This window comes from Tachysurus fulvidraco, chromosome 1 (assembly GCF_022655615.1).
Source record: "Tachysurus fulvidraco isolate hzauxx_2018 chromosome 1, HZAU_PFXX_2.0, whole genome shotgun sequence".
Classification (NCBI taxonomy): domain Eukaryota; kingdom Metazoa; phylum Chordata; class Actinopteri; order Siluriformes; family Bagridae; genus Tachysurus; species Tachysurus fulvidraco.
Window position 1 is genome coordinate 17,704,451 of NC_062518.1, and position 23,583 is coordinate 17,728,033.

Sequence of the window (23,583 nt, forward strand, 5' to 3'; positions counted from 1 at the left end):
ACAGTATTTGATGGCATCTGGCATCATGACACACAATATTTGATGACTATTAAAATTGGTCTAATTCCCATCGCAAGCACATCAAAGTAAAAGCAACTACCAAACAGAATAGTATTCATTTTTAAACACTGCAGTTTTCTCCATCCCAACAGCCAAAACTTTTAAAATTTTACAAACTTACAGATTCACGTGTTGTTATTCAAGACAAGTTATCAACCCAATCACACCTTTAAAGCCAGAAATTATTCGATTTCATAGAATTTGTTCGTTTGACCAACACATTCAGGAAGAGATGCAGATTTCCTGTGAAGCCCTCAGACCTCGAGGGTAGTAGGGAGGTAGTACAGGATCTTGTGGGAAACTTGACACGGATGGTGCCAGAACCCAAGGATGTCATCCCCATAGTCACTACATTTTCAGAAATGTCCAAGATCCTTCAGGTAAAACTCAAACAAGAACATCACCAACAGTTTACACCAGTCTGGTGTTTGGTAGCACTTACAATTAGTATTTACGGCGTGTTCACTGTATTAGCACTGAGATTTGTTATAATCCCAGATACTTTGTACAATTAAAATCAAAACATCTTGAAACACAATTATAAGCCTCTAAGAATTTGGTTTGTTGTATTCCTGTCCCTCCCACCTACAGCAACTTAACCCAGTCCCTAAACTTACCATAACTCAGACCTTAACCCTAACCCTTTATTCATCCCAACCCTGACTCCAACGCAGACACTAACTTCTAACTGTAAACCCAACCCTTCTTCTTATCCTAACCCTAACCCCACATCAGCCCTGACAACCCCCCAACCTTAAAAAATTAATAATTTAACCCTCACTCCAACCCTCATTTTAACTGTGTTGTACACTTTTCCCCAGAGAAGACCAGGAGACTTGGATTTCCTCATGCAGTAGTCTTTATTGTAGAGACACGACGAACACGAGTCTTTAAGTCAGAGCGTACTGGTACGGTGGCGCTGCAGTCATCAAGTCTGACTTAAAGTTGTAATACATCGTAAATATACACATTTTAGGGGGCAGTCTCATCAGATAGAGACAAAACACTCGGGTGACAATCAAAGCATGAAAGGATGTAACAGCCCACACACCAGATCCTGGGATTTCACCCTTAATCCCATTAACATAACAATGGGACAAATGACACAAAGAGACAGATGATACCCCGAGATAAATTGCCCCTTTAATTTCCTGTATGTATGAGATACAGGAACCACAAGTCTAATGTAAAGTTTGAATTTAACTAGCATTGTAACTTGATTGAGCTTCTACATGATCCACATAAATATGCTACAACTAAAAGGAAATAAAACAATGACTTAAAATTATTTTCCCACAACTGCTAACCAGAAGCCTGACCCCAAACCCTCTACTTATCATAATCTCTACCCCAACTTTGATATTATCCCTAACTCCAAACTGGACCCAATTTATATCTTCTTAATTTCTCATTTTAATTATTAATTTATCTAATTATTTAAAGAAGATATAAATTGGGTATATTTCTTGTGTGTTTTTTAAATACTCAGTTCTTCCCTCAGCTTCTGGAATCCTGAAAAAGGAAATATGCCTGGAAGAGTAATAAAAACTTGACCAATAAAAATGTTGTACAATTTCCTAACTCTGTAACTCGAACACTTAACTGTAATATACATTGTTGAGTATGTAAAAAAAGCAACTTTTTTACTTCTCTTTCCTCTTCTGTAAATTCCTGCAGCATATTAAACCCAGCATGCAGCATTTCATCATTACTCTGGCAACAATCACCATGACAACCAGCAGAAAGCCAAACACATCAAGACTGTAAAACTGGAACCAGTTAAGGTTATGAGCAGCTGAACGTAGATGTTCCGCCCCTTTATGCCTCATTACATATTCTGTCCAATAAACTGCAAGATCCAGTGGATTTATTGGTTGATCATGGTGAAGAGCAGATAGTTTCATCATCTTCTCTTTATAACTGCAGGAGAGAAATTAAAAAAAATCTTTTTGATATGATTTGAGAATGATTTGATAATAAAAATAAAACATTATTTGCAATACACAGCACTTCTGAGTGTTTTGGCTGGTGAGAATGTAGGTAAGTCATATAGTGGCAAAAATGAAGATAATTCACTAACTGATGATGTAATCACTTGATATTCTCATGCTGTTGACAGTCTCTAATAAATTCTCTGCTAAAGACTGCTGCTAAGAAATTATTATAATTGTTATTTGCACATTAATATATTCCAATATATTAAATAAATAAGTCAATAAGTTATTAAATAAAATTATATATAGAACTGGTCTGAAGCTGACACAGGTGTAATAATTCACAGTTCTAATTAGAAACAGGTCTAAATAAACAGTCTTACTGAACCTGTACAAGTCTAATTAATCAAACTCAGCTCAAATCATCAGTTTCACCTGCTGTCATTGATTACAGCATCTAGGGCGTTGACCAGCACATCCGCTGAGATGTCGTAAAAGTTCACGGCCACACCCACTCCACGACTAACCAATCGCTGCACGTTATCTCCCTGATCGCCAAAGAGTGGTATCATCACCATGGGAACAGCGTGACAAATCCCCTCATAAATACCATGTGAGCCACCATGAGTAATGAACGCCTTTGCCTTTGGGTGACCTTTAACAATAGAAAATAAGCAATAATCAAAATAATATTCAAGAGCAAATATTATGTGACTTAAAAAAATCGAAATGTAAAGATTTCATTGCTGACACCTAGAAGGTCGTTCTGAGGAATCCACTCCATCAGCTTCACATTCTCAGGTATGTCTTGAGGAACTTCACCTGCATATCTCCACAACACCTGCATACACACACACACACACACACACACACACACACACACACACACACACACACACTCTGTGTAGTGTGTAGATTATGTGTGTGTCTGGTTGTGTGTGTGTGTGAATGTGTTTACTTGTTGAGGGATTCTGCTGAAGGCCTGGAAGAAAATGGCTGCTTTCTCTTTTGGCATTGCTGGTACTAATGAGCCAAGTGTGAAAACTATAATTCCATTTTCTGATTTTTCCACAAACTCCAACACCTCCTGTTCCACACACACACACACAGTGCTGAATGTACTGATAGTATAGTAAATGTTTGTGTTCTGCACAGTATTTATTAGTGTTGATTACTGTAAAGTAAGTTGTGGCATGTTATGCTGCAGTTCCTTCTCCACACTACTAGATGGCATTTAAGGCTACACAACGTCACAGTCACAAATAAACTAATGAGTAAGACATGGTTCTGAGTGTTAATTAATTGATGTGTTTTTGTTGCTATGTTAAGGATAAAAAGGAGAGAAGATTTTCCAGAATGATTTAATATTGTTAAGGTTAAACCAGTGAAGACATCACTAACAGAACCAGACCCATTGGAGCTGATGGATGGTCAGATCACCTCAGTGGCAGCAGTGGGCAAATATATATAAATATATATAATATATTTTAAGGGAAAATAAAATACCAGCATGATTTCTAACTTCATGCGTACACTCTTAAAATCCATATTGATTTTTTTTAAGTTTACCTCCTTTCTTACCTTCTGAGTCAGTGATTGATCGGATGTATGCTGATGCACAGAATAGTTTGACCGACATTAAATGTTATTACGCATATTATTTGACTGTCTTAACAGCTGTGTATGTCTGTGTCTCTATGGATGCTGTAACCAGCACATCACAGGGACTGTAATCCAGCCGTCATCAAGTGCCCCAAAACAAACCCATCTATCGTCTGCTTCCATCCCAGTTCACGTGGTTAACTTTATGAATAATGATCAATCCCAGCTAATATTAGATAATTACCCAAAACGGTAATATATTCCGCTCATTTGACCGTTCCTGGTACCGCACATGACCAAGGCTTCAGTTCCTTGTTATGTTGTCTTTACCTTGTGGTTTTAACTTCTTATAGTTACAGACTCATGCATGCAGCTACAGTCATGTGCAGGCTGCTGCTACCTGAACTGAGCACAAATACAGTAAATCAACAGGGGAAACAATCGTCTGTATGCTGGTGGGTTGTGTGTGTGAAAGAATGATAAATATTGCTTATGTGGAGAAGTGGACACTATATATTTCCAATTCATGCTTGAGATTTGATTTTATATCAGCAGTTCCATTTCTCCATTTGAAAGGGACATTTTGCTGTTTTAATAAAATAAGTATTAAATAAAACATGTTGTTTGAGAGTTAATAGCTTGACTTTAATTTATTTGTAAATAAAACTTAGTGACTGCTTTGTTTAGAGACGAGTGTGTCACTTACCGGGTCCAAAGGCTTAGTAACGGCACAATTCAGTCCTGCAATCAGCACAGTGTTGGGTGCTAGTGGTTTGGGGAACTCCAGGGTGAAATCGTATCTCAGCAGCCACACGGCAGCTGTACTTAGGATCTCTGTCATACTGATGCTGCGCTGCAGGAAACGTGAGGCCACATCATCAAACCACCAGTACAGTATCTTACACATCACAGGTTCCAGCAAATACACCATCACGTTTAACACGCGCTCAGAGAAGCACATGCAATCGGTGTGTTTAGTGAAAAACCGGGGGACGTAGGATGGAGGGTCAGGACAGGCGGTGGCGATAGCATCCATGCCGCATGGTAAACCACGAAGCATGTAGATGGCAGGCAGAGACAGGTTGTAGGCTAAAATAGCTCCAGTTGGCATTACAGGGTCTGTCAGTACCGCATCAAATTCCTGCTTTCTTAAAAACTCCACCAGCTCCGAGTTAAACAATAAACTCTCAGTAGTGGAGCTTATTAGATTCATAATCTCTCTCAAGTGTTTTAGTTTCCATGAGATTCTCTCCATCAGACCAGCTGTAGAACCAATCATCTGCTGGGAAGATTTGGACAGTTGGGTAAACAGATCCTTTGTGTACGGAACTGGAAATGTTTTGCTCATGTACTGCTTCCCAAAATCCAGGCGCATACGGACCTCCGGCATCAGTACCAGAACGGTGTGGCCTCTGCGGCCCATTTCCTCTGCCACGGCCTTCACGGTGGTCCAGTGGCTCCCGTCCATCGGCACCACCAGCAGCCGGCCGGTACCATTTCCCTTAGATCGTCCTGCGATGGCATCAAAGCTCCTAAAATTGCTTGTTTCATCAGCCATACATATTTTATCATCAGAATGGCCAGAAAATGTCCTTTCAGTAATGCTGGTCTCAGCCAAAGTGGAGCACAGAAGCAGAACAACAAACAGATGCCCAGAACCCCAACATGCCATTTTTATATTGTTAAAAATGGCCATATTCTGTCCTTTTGTTTCTGTGTCTCTGAGATTCTGTTTGCTTTAGCCGAGGAACAAAATCTGTGAGGATTATTTACGGTCAGACCAAACTCACAACCATTAACCGTGTGTGTGTGTGTGTGGAAATGTGTTTTTAAGAGACAGAGTAAACTTTAACCTTTAAACTTTGCCTTAGCTGTAATACATTACCTAACTTTTGATTTGGTTAAAAAAAAAAAAAAAAAAAGTTACCTTAGTTCATAATAAACTAAACTGAGTTATTAAAAAAGTATATATATCATTTTTGGTTCTTATATAATGTAACTGAAAATGTATTTTTTTAATACAATGTATTTATAGCTTTTAATTTTAGAATGGACTTCAGGAACTGTACCATCTGTACAAATAAATCATTTAAATATTAAAGATAAACAATGTTTGCTCTATTTGCTGTTGATGCTGTTACTATTTTGCACTTGGTGAACTGAAGCCTTTTTTCCTGTGACGGGGGCCATATAAATAAGAAACCATGTCAATAGGGGGACCGTGTGTTTGGAGAAAAATCTGAATTTAAAATTGTTATTCTCTGCAGAAATACATTAGCTTTAGATAATCAACATACAGACAGGTTTGAAAAAATCTGAGAAAAGAACATACACACACACGAGCTTCAGATTCCCCACTTTATCTGCAAACCTTTCGAGGTCAAAAGTGGTGTAATTCCCATCTGGGGATTAGAGATTAGAATGTAATGCAGAATTATTACTTAATCTGACTTTTTATACAGAGACTAATTCTTTGCTACGAGTTTAATTATGTTAACAACGTGAAAGAAGTTTGTTTGAAATCTTTGCAAATTTATTATTAAAAAAAAATGTCTTCATTGCCTTTGCTCAATACTTTGTATGCTACGATGATGCTACACGCTTGTCAGGCCGATTTTTAGAGTTTCTCCCATTCATCTTTGCAGGATGTGGAGCATCGATGCACAGCAATTTTCAGATCTTTCCGTTTTTTTTATTTTTAATAAATTTGCAAAGATCTTTTATATTATGGGGTTTTGTTTGTAGAATTTTGAGGAAAGTCATTAATTTAATCCATTTTACAATAATTTTGTTAGAACATAACAAAACATGGAAAAGGCAAAGCACTTCTCTTTTGTCTGAATTCTCCTAATGATAAATGATTGCTGCTGACTTCTGGAGGAATTTTTAGAATCAAAAATAGTCAAACCTTTTTTTTTATAAAAAATGTAGAAATTGTGTTAAATAAGAACATAAAATTATTCTTGTTGCTTTCTATTAAGTTTGATAATTATAGAGGACCTGTTGGAACTTTACTGAAATTCCTTTTGAATAATATTCAGAGAACTTCAAGGTTATTTCTGCACCATGATCACTGAGGTTTGAGGACTCAGTTGTATAAACGTATTAAGTGCTGTTGTGACTGCAGAGTTTTATTTTAATCAAGAAATAAACTGTCCCTCTGTGGATGGGACTGGGCATGTGTAGAAAACATGAACATTTTATTGTTGTAAGTATTTATTACTTGGTACACTGAGTTTACTTGGATTATCCGATTGTTTATGACTAGTGCACTTACACGTTTCTCACGTAGGCAGGATCGAGTGCCATCGTCCTCTAACATGTTGAACAGACATTAAATGGCCATATAAGTGTATACATTAAGTGTGTTTTGATCAACAGGATGTCTAAACTTACTGTTACACATAAACATGCTTTATATCATTAATCACATTAATCTGAAACACAGTGATGATGACTTAATGTTTCTGGATTTGACATATTTTCGTGTGCACGTTTATGAATCTGTCACTGCGTCCATGAGGCAGCATTAATACGCCGTCTCTGTTGTGTGTTTGTGCTGGTGTTTTTGTAGATGAGTATTCCGTGTAAAACGTTTCCCGCACACAGAGCACTGATACGGTTTCTCGCCTGTGTGAGTGCGCTGGTGTTGTTGAAGGTGGCTTGCTCGATTAAAACATTTCCCGCAAACTGAGCATTGGAACGGCTTCTCTCCGGTGTGGATGTGCTGGTGGAACTGGAGATGGCTCTGGTGAATGAAACTTTTCCCACACAGCGTGCAGTGATACGGTTTCTCGCCAGTGTGAATGCGCTGGTGAGTTTGCAGGTTATTCTGGTGATTAAAACTTTTCCCACACTCTGAGCACTGAAATGGTTTTTCTCCAGTGTGAGTGCGCTGGTGTTGTTGGAGGTGACCGAGGTGAGTAAAACCGCGGCCACACTGTGTGCACCGATACGGCCGCTCTCCGGTGTGGATGCGCTGGTGTTGTTGGAGGTGACTCTGGTGATTAAAGCTCTTCCCACAGTGTGAGCACTGGAATGGTTTTTCTCCGGTGTGAATGCGCTCATGTGTTTGAAGGTGACTTTTCTGAGTAAAACTCCTCCCACACTGTGTGCAGTGGAACGGTTTCTCTCCGGTGTGAATGCGCTCGTGTCGTATAAGAGTTCCTTTGTTACTGAAACTCTTTCCACACGATGAACACTGATGCGTTTTTTTTCCCGTGGGAATGCATTGGTGTAACTGGAGAATACTCAGCTGAGAAAAACTTTTCCCACAATCTGAGCAGTGAAGGCGCTCCTGCTGCTTTTCTTCATGAGAGGCGTTCGTCCCCAGAGAACCAGAGGGTGTCTGCTGACTACTGGAGTGGCGTGTGGGCATCAGAGTCTCAAATTTAATCTCTCCTGAATTCAGCAGTCTCAAATACTCCTCATAGTGGCATCTTCTGACATGTTTGTGAAAGTAAACTTGAGAAGTGTAGGAGGCTGGACACGAAGAGCAGGAGAACACTTGTGTGCTGTTCATTCCTGGAGTAGAAAAAAGAAAAAACTCATCGTAGAGAGCAGTAAAAAAGTGACCGTTATCAGTGCTTAATGTAAAGACAGAGGAAATGTGTTTAACATAAAATATATAAATAGAAAGTAATTAGTGGATGACTAAATTCGAGGAACGCAAGTCTGCTTGTGTGAATCAGGTTCCATGCCAAGTACAGTGTAAACTTTATTACAGTCCTAGTACCGCCACCATGCTGTAAATTTAAACCCCATGTTCAGAATGTTTGCCGTTAACTGAAGTGTACATTAAGTTAGATTCCTCTAGTAAAAATAAATTAATTAGCTTATTTATTTATTTTAAATATTAACTTAAGCACTTTTTAAAGTTCATCTAAAAACTTTGCACAACAGTTTTATCACAATTTACTTCATTAACATTTTGTTAAGCTGATTTGAATGCTGTAAAACAGGGAAACCTTAATTAATACATTAATCCATTAAAATACTTTTAAATCCATAAGTGATTTTGGAAACTAAATACACATGATAAAATCACAATGTTTGTACGTAACCATTTGCAAAGCACTTTTTCTTCCAGAGGTAGTGAAAGGCGATGCTGAGATCTTTGGCGTATTCCTCTTCATACCACAGTAATAGCTCCTGTCCTGGTTCAATGGGTCGAGAGGAACGGTAGAAAATTCCCCCTCGGTACTGAAAAGCAACCAAATTCTGTTCATCATCACTACGAGCACAATTCACATACCTGAGAGAAGAAGCAAGAAAGACAAAGAGAACCATGAGGAACACATGCTGATTGACTGTTATAAATAAAATACTATAATAAATAGCGAATCAGGTTTGAATAAGAAAAGATGGCGAGTTTTTCACCTCATCCAGTTAGAGTTTATCTCTCTCTTGGCATCAACGTACTGCTCGCACTGTGTCCTGCTGGAGATCTGTTAAACATGTTGAGAGATATACATTCACTCCAGGGCCAAAGGTTTCTTTACCCCTGACAATCACACACGATAAATCTGATTCAAAAAATGCCTTATTCATTATTTATCATACATTTAAAGACAGTCATGACTCACTATTTGTTTTTGTAATCATAGTTAAACCTAGTAAGTCTTCGTTGAAGCTTCTTCATCATCTGGCTGTGTCAGGAACATTCTGGTATTGAAATGAACTGAACACTTAATTTTTGTTTCAGATGAGATTGTCGCAATGGTGGTTTCCCATCTATACTGTATGTTCACTGAGTAAAATCCAACTTTAATTTGAATTCCTTTACAGTAGTTTAGACACATCATTACCACCCAGGAGTAGCCGCTGTTCATGGCTTCCTCTCGGTCTACCAGCTCTCCCTCATAAGGCCCAAAGTGCACACCTACTGGAACCGTGCCCCCTGTATTAAACACTCCCAGACCTGCGTCTGGAATATCAGACTTCCGAATCTCCAGAAACGTTGGAAGAGTTTGTCTGGCTCGGTCCCAAACACCGATAAGAACTGGAGTATCAGGGATGAAGACTGGTGAACCGTGAAGCTCACACTTGTTGATGAAGAAAGATTTACAAATCTCACAGTCTGGAGAAAAAAGTGCACAACACAGTAATTAAATGACCCTATAGGAATAAAAAGCAGTTGCTGTATGTTTGGAACACGTGCATCTTCATATGAGGTACATGCTTATTTATCTGTGCAAGAACACAATTTGTGCAAAAAGTCAATTGTGTTCATTCACTTTTTCCACTGATGTAAGCGCAGGTTTACTCTCTTTATGTGAAGTGTGCTAAGTGTTATTAGCATCTGTTACTTTAAATGTCTGGTTAGGGGGAGACCTGTTTTCTTACAAAGAAAGTCTTCATCTTCAGCTTCTTCCTCTTTTATAAGTTTCATTTGGAATTCTTCATTCTGGTGGTCCACACAGTCGGATGTTTCTCCACCTGCAGTTTCATGACTTAAATATTTATATAGTTCTCAAGAAATGAGAAAATTAAAAGTAAAAATTAACTCTTGTTAGAGTAAGAGATCGACTTATAAAGAGGATTAAAGATTCTCATTACTGTCTTACAGAGGAGATATTCGTCCTTAGGTTCTTCTTTAAGAGATGTCTGGAATCCACCGTTCTCTTCATTCACAATGATGATACGTCCCAAAAAGCTTGATGTCTTCTCAGCAGAGTTCACACAGGTCTCCATCTCCACATCCTCACAAAGCAAAGAACAAATACGGTTATTATAATTAACCCTTATTTTGTCTTCAGACTTTATTGAGCTTTAAGCTAGTTAACCTTATGGTAGGAGTTAAACAGGGTGGATGCAGACATAACATTTGTACACTTTACCTCTGTCACTTACATTTAACCCTAGTACTTATGAATGTCTGTGGATATATTTCATTTAGATTCTACATGATATGCATATAATTATTGCATATGTTTATTTTTTATTCCCCTCAAATATTTATTACTTATGTATTACACTTTTTTGCTGCTGCTGCTGCTGATGTTTGAGTTTCCCTCAGGCTTAATGTAGTGATCTATCTGCTATAAGCAGTAGTAGACACGGCTCTTGTGCATTTGTGGCCATACTTTTTTTTTTTTTTTTTTAGACTTATTAAACAGCAACCCATCCAATCACATTGAAGCTGAATAAAATACAAACATTTAAAAAAAAAAAGCAATTATAAATTAATCTAATGATTTCTATAGTTTTATACATGAATGCAGAAGGTAAGAAAATGAACAACATTTTTTTGTGTTTTTAAAAGAAAAATCTTACAGGAGAAGTCTCTGGTGCAGAGTTAATTTGTTCATCCTAGTTGTTGAGTTAACCTCTTTTTCCCTCTCAGTTTCCTGCTTTGTTGATGCTCTGGTCTTTTGGTGAAGGAGTTAAACAGTGGCAGCGTCAGTAGAGAGATAAAGTAACGCAAGAACCCAAGTAAAAGTTGGGTTAGGTTTTAGTTGCTTTGAGATATTTGCATTTGTCATTCCCTGACTTTTAAAATGACTTCTCACAGGAAACATAAAGCCAGACATTTAAATCATAGTGATAAAAAAATTGAAAGTCTTCCAATATGTGCATCATTCTGCACTTGGTGAAAAGTTAAACTGTGGATTTGTACTTTCTGTGAGATAACACAAACACAGGAGAAACACTTCCAGACTTGCTTTGTCATTAAGTACAGCTCGAACACTGATCCATCATTCTGGTCATCTGCACTTTTCAAAACTAAGGCAGAACAAAATTTAACATCACACTAAACAATTCTCACTTGTATTTTCAAATGACTATTTTTATCTTCATGTTTCAAATCTCACTACACGCATAAAGTAATACACATGTCATTGTTGTGAATGCATTGTCTTTTGAACACACTCAACTTTACATATTTGATACACACATTTATATTTAATAGCATTAAGTACTGTGTGTGTGTGTGTGTGTGTGTGTGTGTATATATATATGTGTGTGTGTGTGTATGTATGTATGTATGTGTATGTGTGTGTGTGTGTGTGTGTGTGTGTGTGTGTGTGTATATACACACAGAGTACTTAATGCTATTTATACACACACTCACATACAGACAGACACACACAGACAGACACACACACTCACAGACAGACACACACACACACACACACACACACACACACACACACACACACACACAGATAGAGATAAACACTATGCATTACATTACAAGTAAGGAGATTTATTTGGGATTCAGCTGTTAAATATCTCACATTAGCATGTCGGCTAACAGCTTCAGCTGAACCCAGTTAAATCTCACAATCACGGGCTTTTATTTGTCTTCGATCTGACTATAAAACTGAGAAATATTTTCATGTCAAGTTGATCAGCGGTACAATCATGTAGTGATTCTTGTGCAACAACACAAAATAAAAACGAAAATAAAAAAAATCCTTTATTTTTACCTTTAACAGAACGGAGGTGTCACTGCCCGCTCTGCACCCCTGCCCAATGTGCGCTGCGCATGTGTGCGCATGCGCTGTGTGAACTGGGCAAGAGCCGCACATCGGGTAGCGTTTGTACGGCTCGACTTCTACTGCGCCTGCGCGAACAGATGATCGGCTCTGTTCAATTCGCCATGAGCTTTGTTCAAAGTAAACAGAATTGAACGTATCGCAAACCCTAATGTAACCCTAACCCTGTGATACATGTTTTTACCAGCTGGTGTCGCCAGTGAGCTGTGTTTGGAAGTAAAGAGCAGCAGAAAACTTCGTAACATCTAACCACACTGTGACCGAGTCAAATAGGTAATTAATTGTCAGTGACTACGCCACTCCACTTTACATGGGTAGGAGATCCCACAAAGGGCTTCCCGCACAGTTATTCAAATAAATGAAGTTACTCGGACCAATACTGCATTAAATCAATACATTTATTAACTTTTTTCTCACTCTTAATCATACTAAGGACTTAAGCCAGCATACGTGCACAAAGGTTACTTCTACCGAGGGGTTAGCCACTTCACAATACAATTCAAAAAAAAAGAAAAGAAAAAGAAACAAATCCGATACCAAAGTACAAAACCCACACAACACACCACACTTGTACAATTAATAGTGAGTAACCCCCCCTCCGATCGTCATAAACAGTACACAACCTGATGTAGTATTTGTCCTACTTTTGTTAAGAGCGCTCTAAATCAGTAAGGAGACAAGGTAACTATGGGCCGATAGCAAATAAATCAAACAAACAAAAATAACAATAAACAAACCAAGCCAATAAACAAACTATACAAAAAATAAAGGTAGGGAAAACAGTGATCAACAGGACCACAAGCACATAGCACTCTATAAAAAAAGAAGACAATATATAAAATTACATTCTCAAATATAACACCAACCCATGTTACACAGCACCATTACATAATTCCAAATAAACGTATTATGCAATCTCTAGATAAAACAATGCTTCACAATACATCTTAAACCCATCTAAAAACATTAATTTATTATTATCATTAAAATCTCCATATTACACAAATCAATTAAACATACCATTTTACAGTTTCTTGTACTGCATACCAGACCCAACGGAAAGTTGCTGCAGCCTCGCGTTTAGCACAAAACACTGCAGCCTATAGGTATTTTCAGTGTTCACCGTCAGTAATAACCGTCAACAATATCTAAAATGCAGAACAAGAAAAGAAAACAATTACACAAAACCAGTCTTATTCTGGGTATAAGAGATCTTATTTCACAATATGCACTTACAGGCAGCGTGCTGCACAGATCTCAGTGTTCACCACTCTCGACCAGTATGGGTAACAGCAGCATGCATGCCACATATATAAAATTAACTAAACAAAGAAAAAGGATCGTTACACCCGAATCCCATTCTGGATATAACTCATAATATGCCATCAGGCAATTTATTTTAATTAATAAACTCACATGCAGCATCCAATACCAGCCCGACAGCATTTACAAGTAGAGTGTAATAACTGAATACAGTTGACAGCAATACCCAGAACATACTAGTAACAAAAAAAAATAAATAAATCAATGAACACATGTAACTCTCTTAAATACTACTATTTAAAAAAAAGACCTACCAACACTTTGTCCTTCCAGCGACGAGCAACCACATGCACGCCAAACAATTAAACAGCGCGCCGTATCCACCGGAAGTTACCACCCAGCTGCGGGTAAGGCAATGAGGAAAAAATAGCTCAACGGCACCCCCTACTGACCCTACTACATACACCCCTGCCTTAATGATCACCGTCCCGGTGAATACTCAACCTACATCACTACTGCCAAGGTCTAAAGGGGGTGAGCAGAGAACTGACTTCTTCTATCCAGGGAGTAACATTCTGTGTCACAGCTTGAGGCAGACGAAAAGGATTTGGGTGCTGGCCTGCTGTACTGCATGTAGAACGCCTAACGGGGTCAGACATTTCTGATTCCTTAATTAGCTGGTCTACAGGGTGATCCAATGGGCCATCCTCAGTACTAAAGCCATACTCCTGTTCTGTTGTAATACCTTCGGGTTGTACTACCATGGGCACAACTGCACTTTCTGTAGGGGTACTATCTTCTTGCATCCCTAGTAAATCAACACCTACACCCGGACACCCGACCTGAGAGCTAGGACCTGAGTTTTCAACTCGCGTCCCCCTTCTAGTATGGACCACTGCGACTTGAGGTTGGCTTTCCAAATCAGAGTCCTCAGAATTCTGTTCACTCCTGGGACCCAAAGAGGTAGTCGAATTACTTCTAGTAGCTAAATCGGCCTGATCCATACTATGTGGTAACGGTTTAAGCTCCGTGCCATGCATAACTTTAATAGGGCCCTCCATTCCCCATGGCTTTATTTTGTACAATGTACCTACCTCATCACTACAAGTCACAACCTCATACATAGTAGAACTCCAAACATCTTGGATCTTGTGGCGACCCTGAAAGTTATTTCTACAATATACTAAAGTGCCAGGAGGTAAAATAGATACTGACTGAGGACCCACAGCCCTACGACGTTCGGCTACTGCCTCTAATTGATTTCTGGCACTAGCATAAATAGAGGTCAAATACTCTTGATGCTGAGTCACCCAATCTAATGGGGTACGCTCCACAGTTTCATCACTACTGCCCAACAACCGGTCAACAGGCAATTTGGGCTTTTGCCCAAACATTAACTCGTAGGGTGAGTGCTGTTTCGATTGATGTACTGTAGTATTATAAGCAAAAAGGAGCTGAGGAAGCAATTGTGACCACTTTCGCTTTTGTTCAGATGGCAACGTACGAAGTAGGTCATGCAAGGTCCTATTAAATCTTTCACATTGGCCATTCCCCTCAGGGTGGTATGTAGTAGTCCTACTCTTAGCAATACCATATAACTCACACAGCCGCCTTAACAACTCTCCCTCAAAACTGCGCCCCTGATCAGAATGAATCCTTCTTGGTACCCCATAGACATAAAACCATTTCTCAGTCAAAATCTTAGCTACTGTGTTCGCCCTCTGGTCAGGGGTGGGGTAGGCTTGTGTAAATTTAGAAAAAACATCTGTTACTACCAAGACATGTTCCTGTCCATTACTTGCCTTTTCCAACACAGTAAAATCAATGGCAATAATCTCCAAAGGCCTACTAGCTAATAGGCCCCCTGCAAAAGTTCTTATCTTAGGCTGTGAGGCCTTAGCCACCATATAACGCTCACATTCCGAACACCATTTTTTTAAATCTCGCCACATGTTAGGCCAATAACACCTTTGGCGAATGAGATCTGTAGTACACTCTACCCCCTGATGACCGTGATTATTATGGAGGCCAGTGAGCACTTCTACTTGGAGCACTTCAGGTAACAACAGCTGCCATACCAAATCCCTAGACGGCGGCATCTGAACTGTCCTGTACAATACCCCTTCCACTTCTCGTATCCGAGACCACTGCTTCACCAACTGCCGAACATTACTTGGGACCCTTCTCAACTCAGCAGCCGCTGGGTACTGCCCGTTCACCCAAAAATGTAAAAAGGCTTTGATACAGGGATCAGTTACCTGCAATGCCCTCAGATCAGCCTTGCTACGGATAGGAACAGCATCTACCGTTAGCAAGTCCACCACTTGTGGCTCGAACCCAAGCGGCCTCTCCTGCATTAACATTAGCTCAGGGACCGTAACCCCAGATACATTAGTTGCAGCCTGATCTGCAGCATATGATGGAAGCCTTGAAAGTGCGTCTGCATTACGGTTTGCAGTACCGGGGCGATACTTGATCTCATAATTAAACAAAGCAAGTTGAGAAACCCACCGTTGTTCAACTGCCCCCAATTTTGTAGACCCAATATAACGCAATGGGTTGTTGTCAGTATAGACTGTCACCTTATTACCAAGAAGATATTCTCTAAATTTTTCTGTCAGCGCCCATTTAAGGGCCAACAACTCCAACTTCATGGCACTATAGTTAGTCATATTCCTCTCACTTGGTCGCAACCCCCGACTAGCAAATGCAATAGGCCTTCGTACTCCCCCTTGTTCTTGCGACAATACTTCACCCAAACCGGAATGGCTTGCATCTGTCTCTAGAATAAATGGCAGGGTAAAATCAGCATACCCTAAAACAGGGGCCTGAATAAGCCATTCCTTCAGCTCCACAAATGATTTCTCACATATATCATCCCAGTGCTGCACAAAAGAACCCTGCTTGCTAACTGCGGCCTGCTTCCGGTTGCCATGTAAGGCACCTACCAGTCGGTGTAAAGGGGCCGCCAACCGCGCAAACCCTTCCACAAACCGACGGTAGTAAGACGCAAACCCCAGAAACGACTTTGACTGAGCAAGGTCTTTGACTGAGCTAGGTCTACTCCATTCAACCACTGCCCGAATCTTCTCGGGGTCTGTTGCCACCCCGGCAGCTGATATCACATGGCCAAGATACCCAACTTCCTTTTTGAAGAAATTACACTTCTTTGCTTTTACCTTCAAATTATGAGTCCGAAGCCGACTCAACACCATCTCCAACCTCTCAAGATGCTGTTCAAAAGTACTGGAGAAAACAACAATGTCATCCAGGTATAGCAAAAGGGCATGGAGGCTCTGATCACCAAAAATACGCTCCATAAGCCGCTGGAAAGTACTTGGTGCATTGCACAACCCAAAGGGCATCCGATTAAATTCAAATAGCCCAAAGGGAGTGCAGAATGCAGTCTTTTTCCTATCCTGTGGAGCCACTGAAACCTGATTGTACCCACTAGCCAAATCCATTGTACTAAACCACCAAGCCCCACTGAGTGCAAAGCATCCTTGTGTGTTTTTGCATTAAGTTGACGGTAATCTACACACAACCGAATAGATCCATCTTTCTTTTGGACCACCACAATAGGTGAGGCATACAGACTACAGCTAGGCTTTGCTATATCACGGTCCACTAACTCTCGAATATGACTCTTAACCAAATCATATTGAGCGGGAGGAAGACGGTGATATCGTTGGCGCACAGGTACATTATCCACTAGTGGAATAGTATGTTGAAGCAAATCTGTACAACCCAAATCTCCATCACAATAACTAAATACATTGGAATAGTTCTCCAGTAATGCTTGAGCTTGTTGATTTTCTTGAAAAGTCAACTCAGGCCAGGTACACTGTGAAAAATCACATGTAGAAGTACTCTCTACCTCAACCGACAGAATAAGTGCTACTGCTTCTACATCCTCATTCTGCACGTGAAACTGCACCGATGTTGTCAACGCGGGTGACTGAACCACATGCAATTCTCCCAGTATAGTCTTTGGCCCAAGCCAGCGATCTTGACTACCCACATTAATAACTGGTACCCTCACTACCCCACTAACTACCGTTAGACAAGCAGAGGGGACCAAAAGGTCCCCCGGCAACCGGCCCTCCACAAATGGCACTGGTTCCAAATAACAGCTATTATAAATAATCCCCAACCCTGGATTAGAAGTTGCTGGGACCAATTTCATAGCCCCGGCTGGACCTTTCTGCACTCGAGCCAAACCTACATACCCAGTTTCTAACGAGCGTTCCCACAATTGACACTCTGAAAAAGCCTTCTGCCATACCTTCCCTTCCGATTGTATAGGGGGTGACCTAAAGAGCATATCTCCATGCTGTAAAAAAAGTTCATGGTAACAACTACTAATCACGTTCATTCCCAAGAGACCAGGGACCTTTTCTCTCCTTGCTTGAATGGTTGGGTCAACAGAATCTTTCACAACTAAGATGCCCATCCTAGGCAACGTCTTGCCTAGTATATCTATGTCTGCCTCTAAATACCCCAGATAGGGAATATCGAGACCATTAGCTGCTTTAAGCTTAAGCCACTGACAAGATTGTAGCCGAGACAAAAGGCATGGCTGTAAATACTGTTCGAAAAATGTTTGGGTGACCGTAGTCACCATTGATCCTGTGTCTAGTAAACATGTGAGGGTCACTCCACCAATTTTAATCTGAACTATTGGACACCTACCTAAAAGTTGAAGCTCATTAGCAAGGGGAATGCCCAAGGGTTCCCCACCCGACACTTGAGCAGTGCTGTCGGGGGGCACTAGTTTTCCGATGGCTGTGTGGTCGGTCTTCAACTTACAGTTACCCTTGATATTACTCCAAGTTCGACTTTGCAAAATCTTGCAATGTGGCCGGGTTGGTTACAACGCAAGTATATAGGTCTACCATCTTGATGGTAACGATACTGGGAACCACGAGTCTCAACCCTAGGGGTTGGAGGCATTTGTGACAAAAGAGGTCTAGCTTGGGGAACAGAGGACTCCAAACGCTTCAAAATAGCATCCAACTGTGCCTGTTGTTTACGAAGACTTTCTTTGACTTCAGTCAACTCGTCCGTGGGCTTACTAAAAACAGCATTAGATTGAGCTGCTAGTTCTGTAACATTAGTAATACTACAGGACTGAGCACGAGGTCGCTGTATACAAATTACGGCCCAGACTAAATTGATTAATTTCTTTATAGCAATACGGCCTTTAAGTTAATCCTGCCGACTACGCCAAATGTGACCGAGTCAAATAGGTAACTAATTGTCAGTGACTACGCCACTCCACTTTACATGGGTAGGAGATCCCACAAAGGGCTTCCCGCACAGTTATTCAAATATATATGTATGTATGTATGTGTGTGTATACAAACAGAGTACTTAATGCTATTTATACACACACTCACATACAGACAGACAGACAGACACACTTACAGACAGACAGACTTACAGACAGACACACGCGCACACACACTCACAGACACACTCACAGACAGACAGACTTACAGACAGACACACACACACACACATACAGATAGATATAAACACTATGCATTACATTACAAGTAAGGAGATTTATTTGGGATTCAGCTGTTAAATATCTCACATTAGCATGTCGGCTAACAGCTTCAGCTGAACCCAGTTAAATCTCACAATCACAGGCTTTTATTTGTCTTCGATCTGACTATAAAACTGAGAAATATTTTCATGTCAAGTTGATCAGCGGTACAATCATGTAGTGATTCTTGTGCAACAACACAAAATAAAAACGAAAATAAAAAAAATCCTTAATTTTTACCTTTAACATGCTTTCCTTCATGTCTACTCTCATCTTTTAGAAGCAAATGATAGAAAATAAATAGATAAATAAATGAATGAATAAATAAACAAATAGATAAAATAGGTAAATAGATAAACAGTTCAAGAAATCAATATATATAGAGTAGACATTTAGTTTTAGAAATGATAAACTTCTGATGGGACACAAGCCGAGGCTTGATCGACCTGCGGCTGGCCGCCTCAGAGGAGGGTGTATAGTGACTAAAGGCCGAACATCTGATGAATCTGAGGTGCACTTCCGATGATGTGTCCTGAAATTTATAAAACGACCATTTAATGACCATAAACTCCTTGAATAGGCCAATAATAGTAAAAAAATAATTCTTAAAAATAGCTAACTAAATAAATAAATAGCTCAATAAATAAATAAATAAATAAATAAAAACGCAAACACACCTGGTCTAAAAAACCTCAATCCAGTGGCTCACCTCCTTTTTTCTCAAAAGCCCAGTGGGGACTCAAATAAAACAAAGTTCTGACAACGATAGCAGTGCAATAACATGCGCTGGCCTGTGCCATTCCCTTGGCTCCCTATACAACCATGCAGGCTAAAACCCTGTGATGGGGTCATTGTACACTTTCAAAAACCTAACCCCCAACTCCTAACCCTAACTCCCAACCCCCAAATCCTAACCCTAACCCCCAACTCCTAAACCTAAAGCGGCCTTCACACTGCACACGACAAACGACTAACCCTAACCCTATCCCTAACCCTAACCCCCAACTCCGAAACGCTAACTCCCAACTCCGAACCCTAACTCCCAACCCCTATCTCCTAACCCCCAACTCCCAACCCTAACTCCAACCCCCAACTCCTAACCCTAACCTCCTAACCCCCAACTCCTAACCCTAACTCCAATCCCCAACTCCTAACCCTAACCCAAATCCTAACCCATTTATCCCTTTATACCTAACCCTAACCCAGTAGCGGGGTGCACTTTCGCATTTAAGCCTTTATACCTAACCCTAAGCCATTCTGTGCACATTTTCAATGCAGTGTGCAAAACAAAACAGAAGCTTGTATCGACTCAAAAACACCACAGTCGTGTCCGGCGACCACCAAATAGTATATATAGATGTAAATTTTGTACATAAACCCATAGGAAAATGTGCAATAACCTGATTGTTTCCTGAAACTATTCCATCGGTGACAGCATTGGAATAATGTAGGGAAGGAATCTGCTGATGTTCGCTTAACCCTTGGGGACCCAACCCAGTAGAGGTTGATGGCTTCCTGAGAAATTTCATTTTGGAATTCGTAGGGAAGTCATCCACTGGGTTGCTACCCAACCAGAGCCATATGGAAGTGATGCCTTCTGCGTTGCTCTCTGAACCTCTGGTTTTAGCTAGAAAAGGGAACGAACTGAGCATCTCGGATACCTAGCGGTGTTAACGAAGAGATGCTTGGCTAGTGCCCCTGCCACGCTTCCCGGATACATGAGGTGCGCCAGTCAGACCCGTTTGCAGACCCCAGGTGAGTTTTTGGCCTCCATGGATTGACCAGGACAGCGTTGGACCCATTCGCAGATCCTGTCCGTTTGACTCGGGAAACCTTGTGGTGTTAACAATGAGTCATCCTGGATGGGACAAGGTACGTATTCAGCCTCCCTGGGTCCACTAGGACAGCACGCAGGGCAGTGGTCTGGGGCCAACAGACCTTAAATGAGGGCAAGTCTTCTACTGCTGGCTAGCACCAACCACACAACAGTCCATCATGCACCACACTGCAACCAATTAGCTTCCAATTATTCTCACTACAGTTTTAGAAAATGTTCAGGTTAGCAGTTTGATAAAAAATAATAACGATAATAACAAAAAAATAGGGTTAGGGTTAGGGGAGTGTGGTCAAAACGAAAATGCACATATGTGCAAATGCACATTTTTGCTCATTTTCTGCTCTAGAGCTCTGAAATTTGGTATATATACCAATTAGGGGGCGGGGAGTCGAATTCACATGGTTTCAGCTTGATAGCGCCATCACCAGTCGAGATACAGTATTGCACATTTTTTTCCTATGGGTTTATGTACAACTATAAACCTATTTTTCTAGACATTTCAGGCGACGCTGATTCACCTGGTATGATTTCTGTGAGAATGATTTTTGAGTTTGGACAGTGAATTTTTCCAAAAATTTTACAATGGATTAGGGTTAGGGGTTAGGGTTAGGGTATAAGGGGATCAATGTGAAAGTGCACCCCCTTATTGGGGGGGGTACACTTCGTTTCTATAGGTCCTAGGAGTCTGAAATTCGGTCTATATACTAATTAGGGGGCGGGGAGTCGATTGCACATGGTTTCAGCTCGATAGCGCCACCACCAGTCGAGATACGGTATTGCACATTATTTTCCTATGGGTTTATGTACAAAAATAGGGTTAGGGTTAGGGTTGTGTGGTCAAATCGAAAATGCACATATGTGCAAATGCACATTTTTGCTCATTTTCTGCTCTAGAGCTCTGAAATTTGGAATATATACCAGTTAGGGTTAGGTTGTGTGGTCAAAACAAAAATTCAGATGTGTGCAAATGCACATTTTTGCACATTTTCTGTTCTAGAACTCTGAAATTTGGTATATATACCAATTAGGATTAGGGTTAGGGTTAAGGGTTAGGGTTAGGGGTTAGGGTTAGGTTTAAAGATAGATGTTTGATTAATGAAACATGTCCTTTTGGTGCACTGGCCTAAAGAACCCAGATAAAGACTGTAGTGGAAATTTTTACTTTAGAGAAGAACACATGAATCTGTCCTTCTAGGCTTCTGTATTTCCCATGGCTGGTAGTTATTGTGACTAGAGATTTCAGTTGTTTCTTCCTAAAGCGGCCTTTAATCAGACCTTTCCCATGAGACCTTTTCTGTTCCCGTGGGATTAGCTTGGTCAGAAGATTAACAGGCGATGCTTCTAAGCCAATGGTGGATGATGTTTTGGTTTTACATGTCCTGTTTATTTTATTCCTGTCTATAAAATGCTGGTGTTATCAATAATGGAGGCCCTTCCTCTCTGATTTTACACGTAGAGTGTTGGGTCCTTCTGCAAAGCTGAAAACAATAAACCGTGAAAACCTTTATACTCTTGCCCGTGCCTGTTGGTGTGATATTTTTATGCTTTAATTCTCTCGAACCTCAAAACTTCCACAACAGGCTGGCGTTGTCGGCAGGATTCCGCATTTGAGAGTCGACTTCGGGGATTCCCGGGGAGGCTTGCAGCACTCGAGCCTTGAAGGCTGTTAACTTCACCTCGACCGCAAAATTGGCTATGTGCGTGAGAGGACTCGGGAGTTCACCGTGAGCCGCCTCAACGCTGGAATCAAAAGTACTTGGATGTGTGGAAGGTGAGAGAATCTATTTTTATTTGTGTTAAAGAACACTGATTAATCTGCTAAAGTTGTAAGGGTTTTATTTTGAAAACCATAGTTGAATTCATTAGTGTTGAATAGTGAATATTGTTGGTTGTCTCTGTGTAGAAAGTGCTGTAAAGACAGGATTTAAACCTGGATCTGTCGACAGGTCAGTGACCTGGATAGGCACCTAGTGCAAGGCCTAACATACAAAAGTAAAGCACGGCACTAATCTGGGATTAGGTGCTAAAGGTGTCTTGTTTGCGAGGTTTTGAGAACACCCGCCGCTAAGAGCTGACGAGCTCGGTGTAGACTCTCCGGAGAGCAAAGCAGGTTTGGGGAAAAGAGAAAAGGCCAAAACAAAAGATAACACACACACACATAGCACAGGCTTTCTGGTGCAGAGACTGTCAACAATAAACTAAGATAGTCATGGGCAACAGTATTTCTAAGAGCATGCTCAATAAAAACCCAGTGTGTGTCACTGGACCTAATGTGAATTATATGAGAAATAATTATGGTCCTGATTCTGTGTCACAATTGCTGCGGTGGGTGACGGAGTGTGGCTTCCCAGACGGCGGCAGTTTTAGCTTGAAGCAGTTAGATTTGCTGAAAGGTAACCTGACCCAAATGGAAAGAGATAATGTTGGAAAGAAGAAGAAGAGCAGGGTAGAAATAAACTGGACAGCTTTTCACTTGTGGAAGTTAGAGGCTGAAAAAAGGTTTCAAAAAGCACAATGTACTACAAAGAGAGCATCTATACAATATGTACAGAATACACAAAGTACAATAAGTAACTCACAAAGTCTCCAGTGTCTTAAGTCTTTTTCAGATGATCCTGACCTGGATGGACCGCCTCCTCGACCACGTCTGGCAGCGGCTGCGTCATGTCGACAGGTGTGCGCAGATCCGGAGCCAGCTCGTGTGGAGCCGAAGGAGAGTCCACTGCCTCCACCGAAGGCAGTTAAGGCTGACCCACCCTCTCCACCGATCGCGGATCGTACACGCCAGAAAGACAAGCAAAAGGAGACTACGGATCTTGAACCTGTCAGAGAAGA

At 40.6% G+C, this 23,583-nt stretch overlaps 2 protein-coding genes and 1 long non-coding RNA gene across 6 annotated transcripts; all 3 read right to left on the reverse strand.

Annotated features, from left to right (window-relative positions):
• Positions 1-1,052: 1,052 nt before the first annotated feature.
• LOC113647049 (UDP-glucuronosyltransferase 1A5-like) lies at positions 1,053-5,411 on the reverse strand. Of its 2 annotated transcripts, XM_027153606.2 has the most exons (5): positions 4,303-5,411; positions 2,953-3,081; positions 2,748-2,835; positions 2,430-2,649; positions 1,053-1,980 (listed from the first exon to the last, which is right to left on the reverse strand). In XM_027153606.2, the coding sequence occupies exons 1-5, from the start codon at positions 5,290-5,292 to the stop codon at positions 1,704-1,706; spliced, it is 1,704 nt and encodes a 567-aa protein (XP_027009407.1). In that variant the 5' UTR covers positions 5,293-5,411; the 3' UTR covers positions 1,053-1,703. The 2 variants fall into 2 exon arrangements, with proteins under 2 accessions (XP_027009407.1, XP_027009408.1); XM_027153607.2 differs by lacking the exon at positions 2,953-3,081.
• Positions 5,412-6,779: 1,368 nt separating this feature from the next.
• On the reverse strand, positions 6,780-12,165 carry LOC113647048 (histone-lysine N-methyltransferase PRDM9-like). Of its 2 annotated transcripts, XM_027153605.2 has the most exons (8): positions 12,029-12,095; positions 10,872-10,966; positions 10,163-10,298; positions 9,942-10,034; positions 9,404-9,675; positions 8,976-9,043; positions 8,660-8,850; positions 6,780-8,120 (listed from the first exon to the last, which is right to left on the reverse strand). In XM_027153605.2, exons 3-8 carry the CDS (start codon positions 10,287-10,289, stop codon positions 7,126-7,128), a joined length of 1,746 nt encoding a protein of 581 aa, XP_027009406.1. In that variant the 5' UTR covers positions 10,290-10,298; positions 10,872-10,966; positions 12,029-12,095; the 3' UTR covers positions 6,780-7,125. The 2 variants fall into 2 exon arrangements, with proteins under 2 accessions (XP_027009406.1, XP_027009405.1); XM_027153604.2 differs by lacking the exon at positions 10,872-10,966 and having other exon boundaries at positions 12,029-12,165.
• Positions 12,166-12,177: 12 nt separating this feature from the next.
• On the reverse strand, positions 12,178-14,295 carry LOC113647083. Of its 2 annotated transcripts, XR_007144352.1 has the most exons (5): positions 13,675-14,295; positions 13,514-13,596; positions 13,334-13,419; positions 13,118-13,245; positions 12,178-12,910 (listed from the first exon to the last, which is right to left on the reverse strand). It is a non-coding gene; the product is annotated as an uncharacterized LOC113647083 (long non-coding RNA). The 2 variants fall into 2 exon arrangements; XR_003441592.2 differs by lacking the exon at positions 12,178-12,910 and having other exon boundaries at positions 12,922-13,245.
• Positions 14,296-23,583: the final 9,288 nt, after the last annotated feature.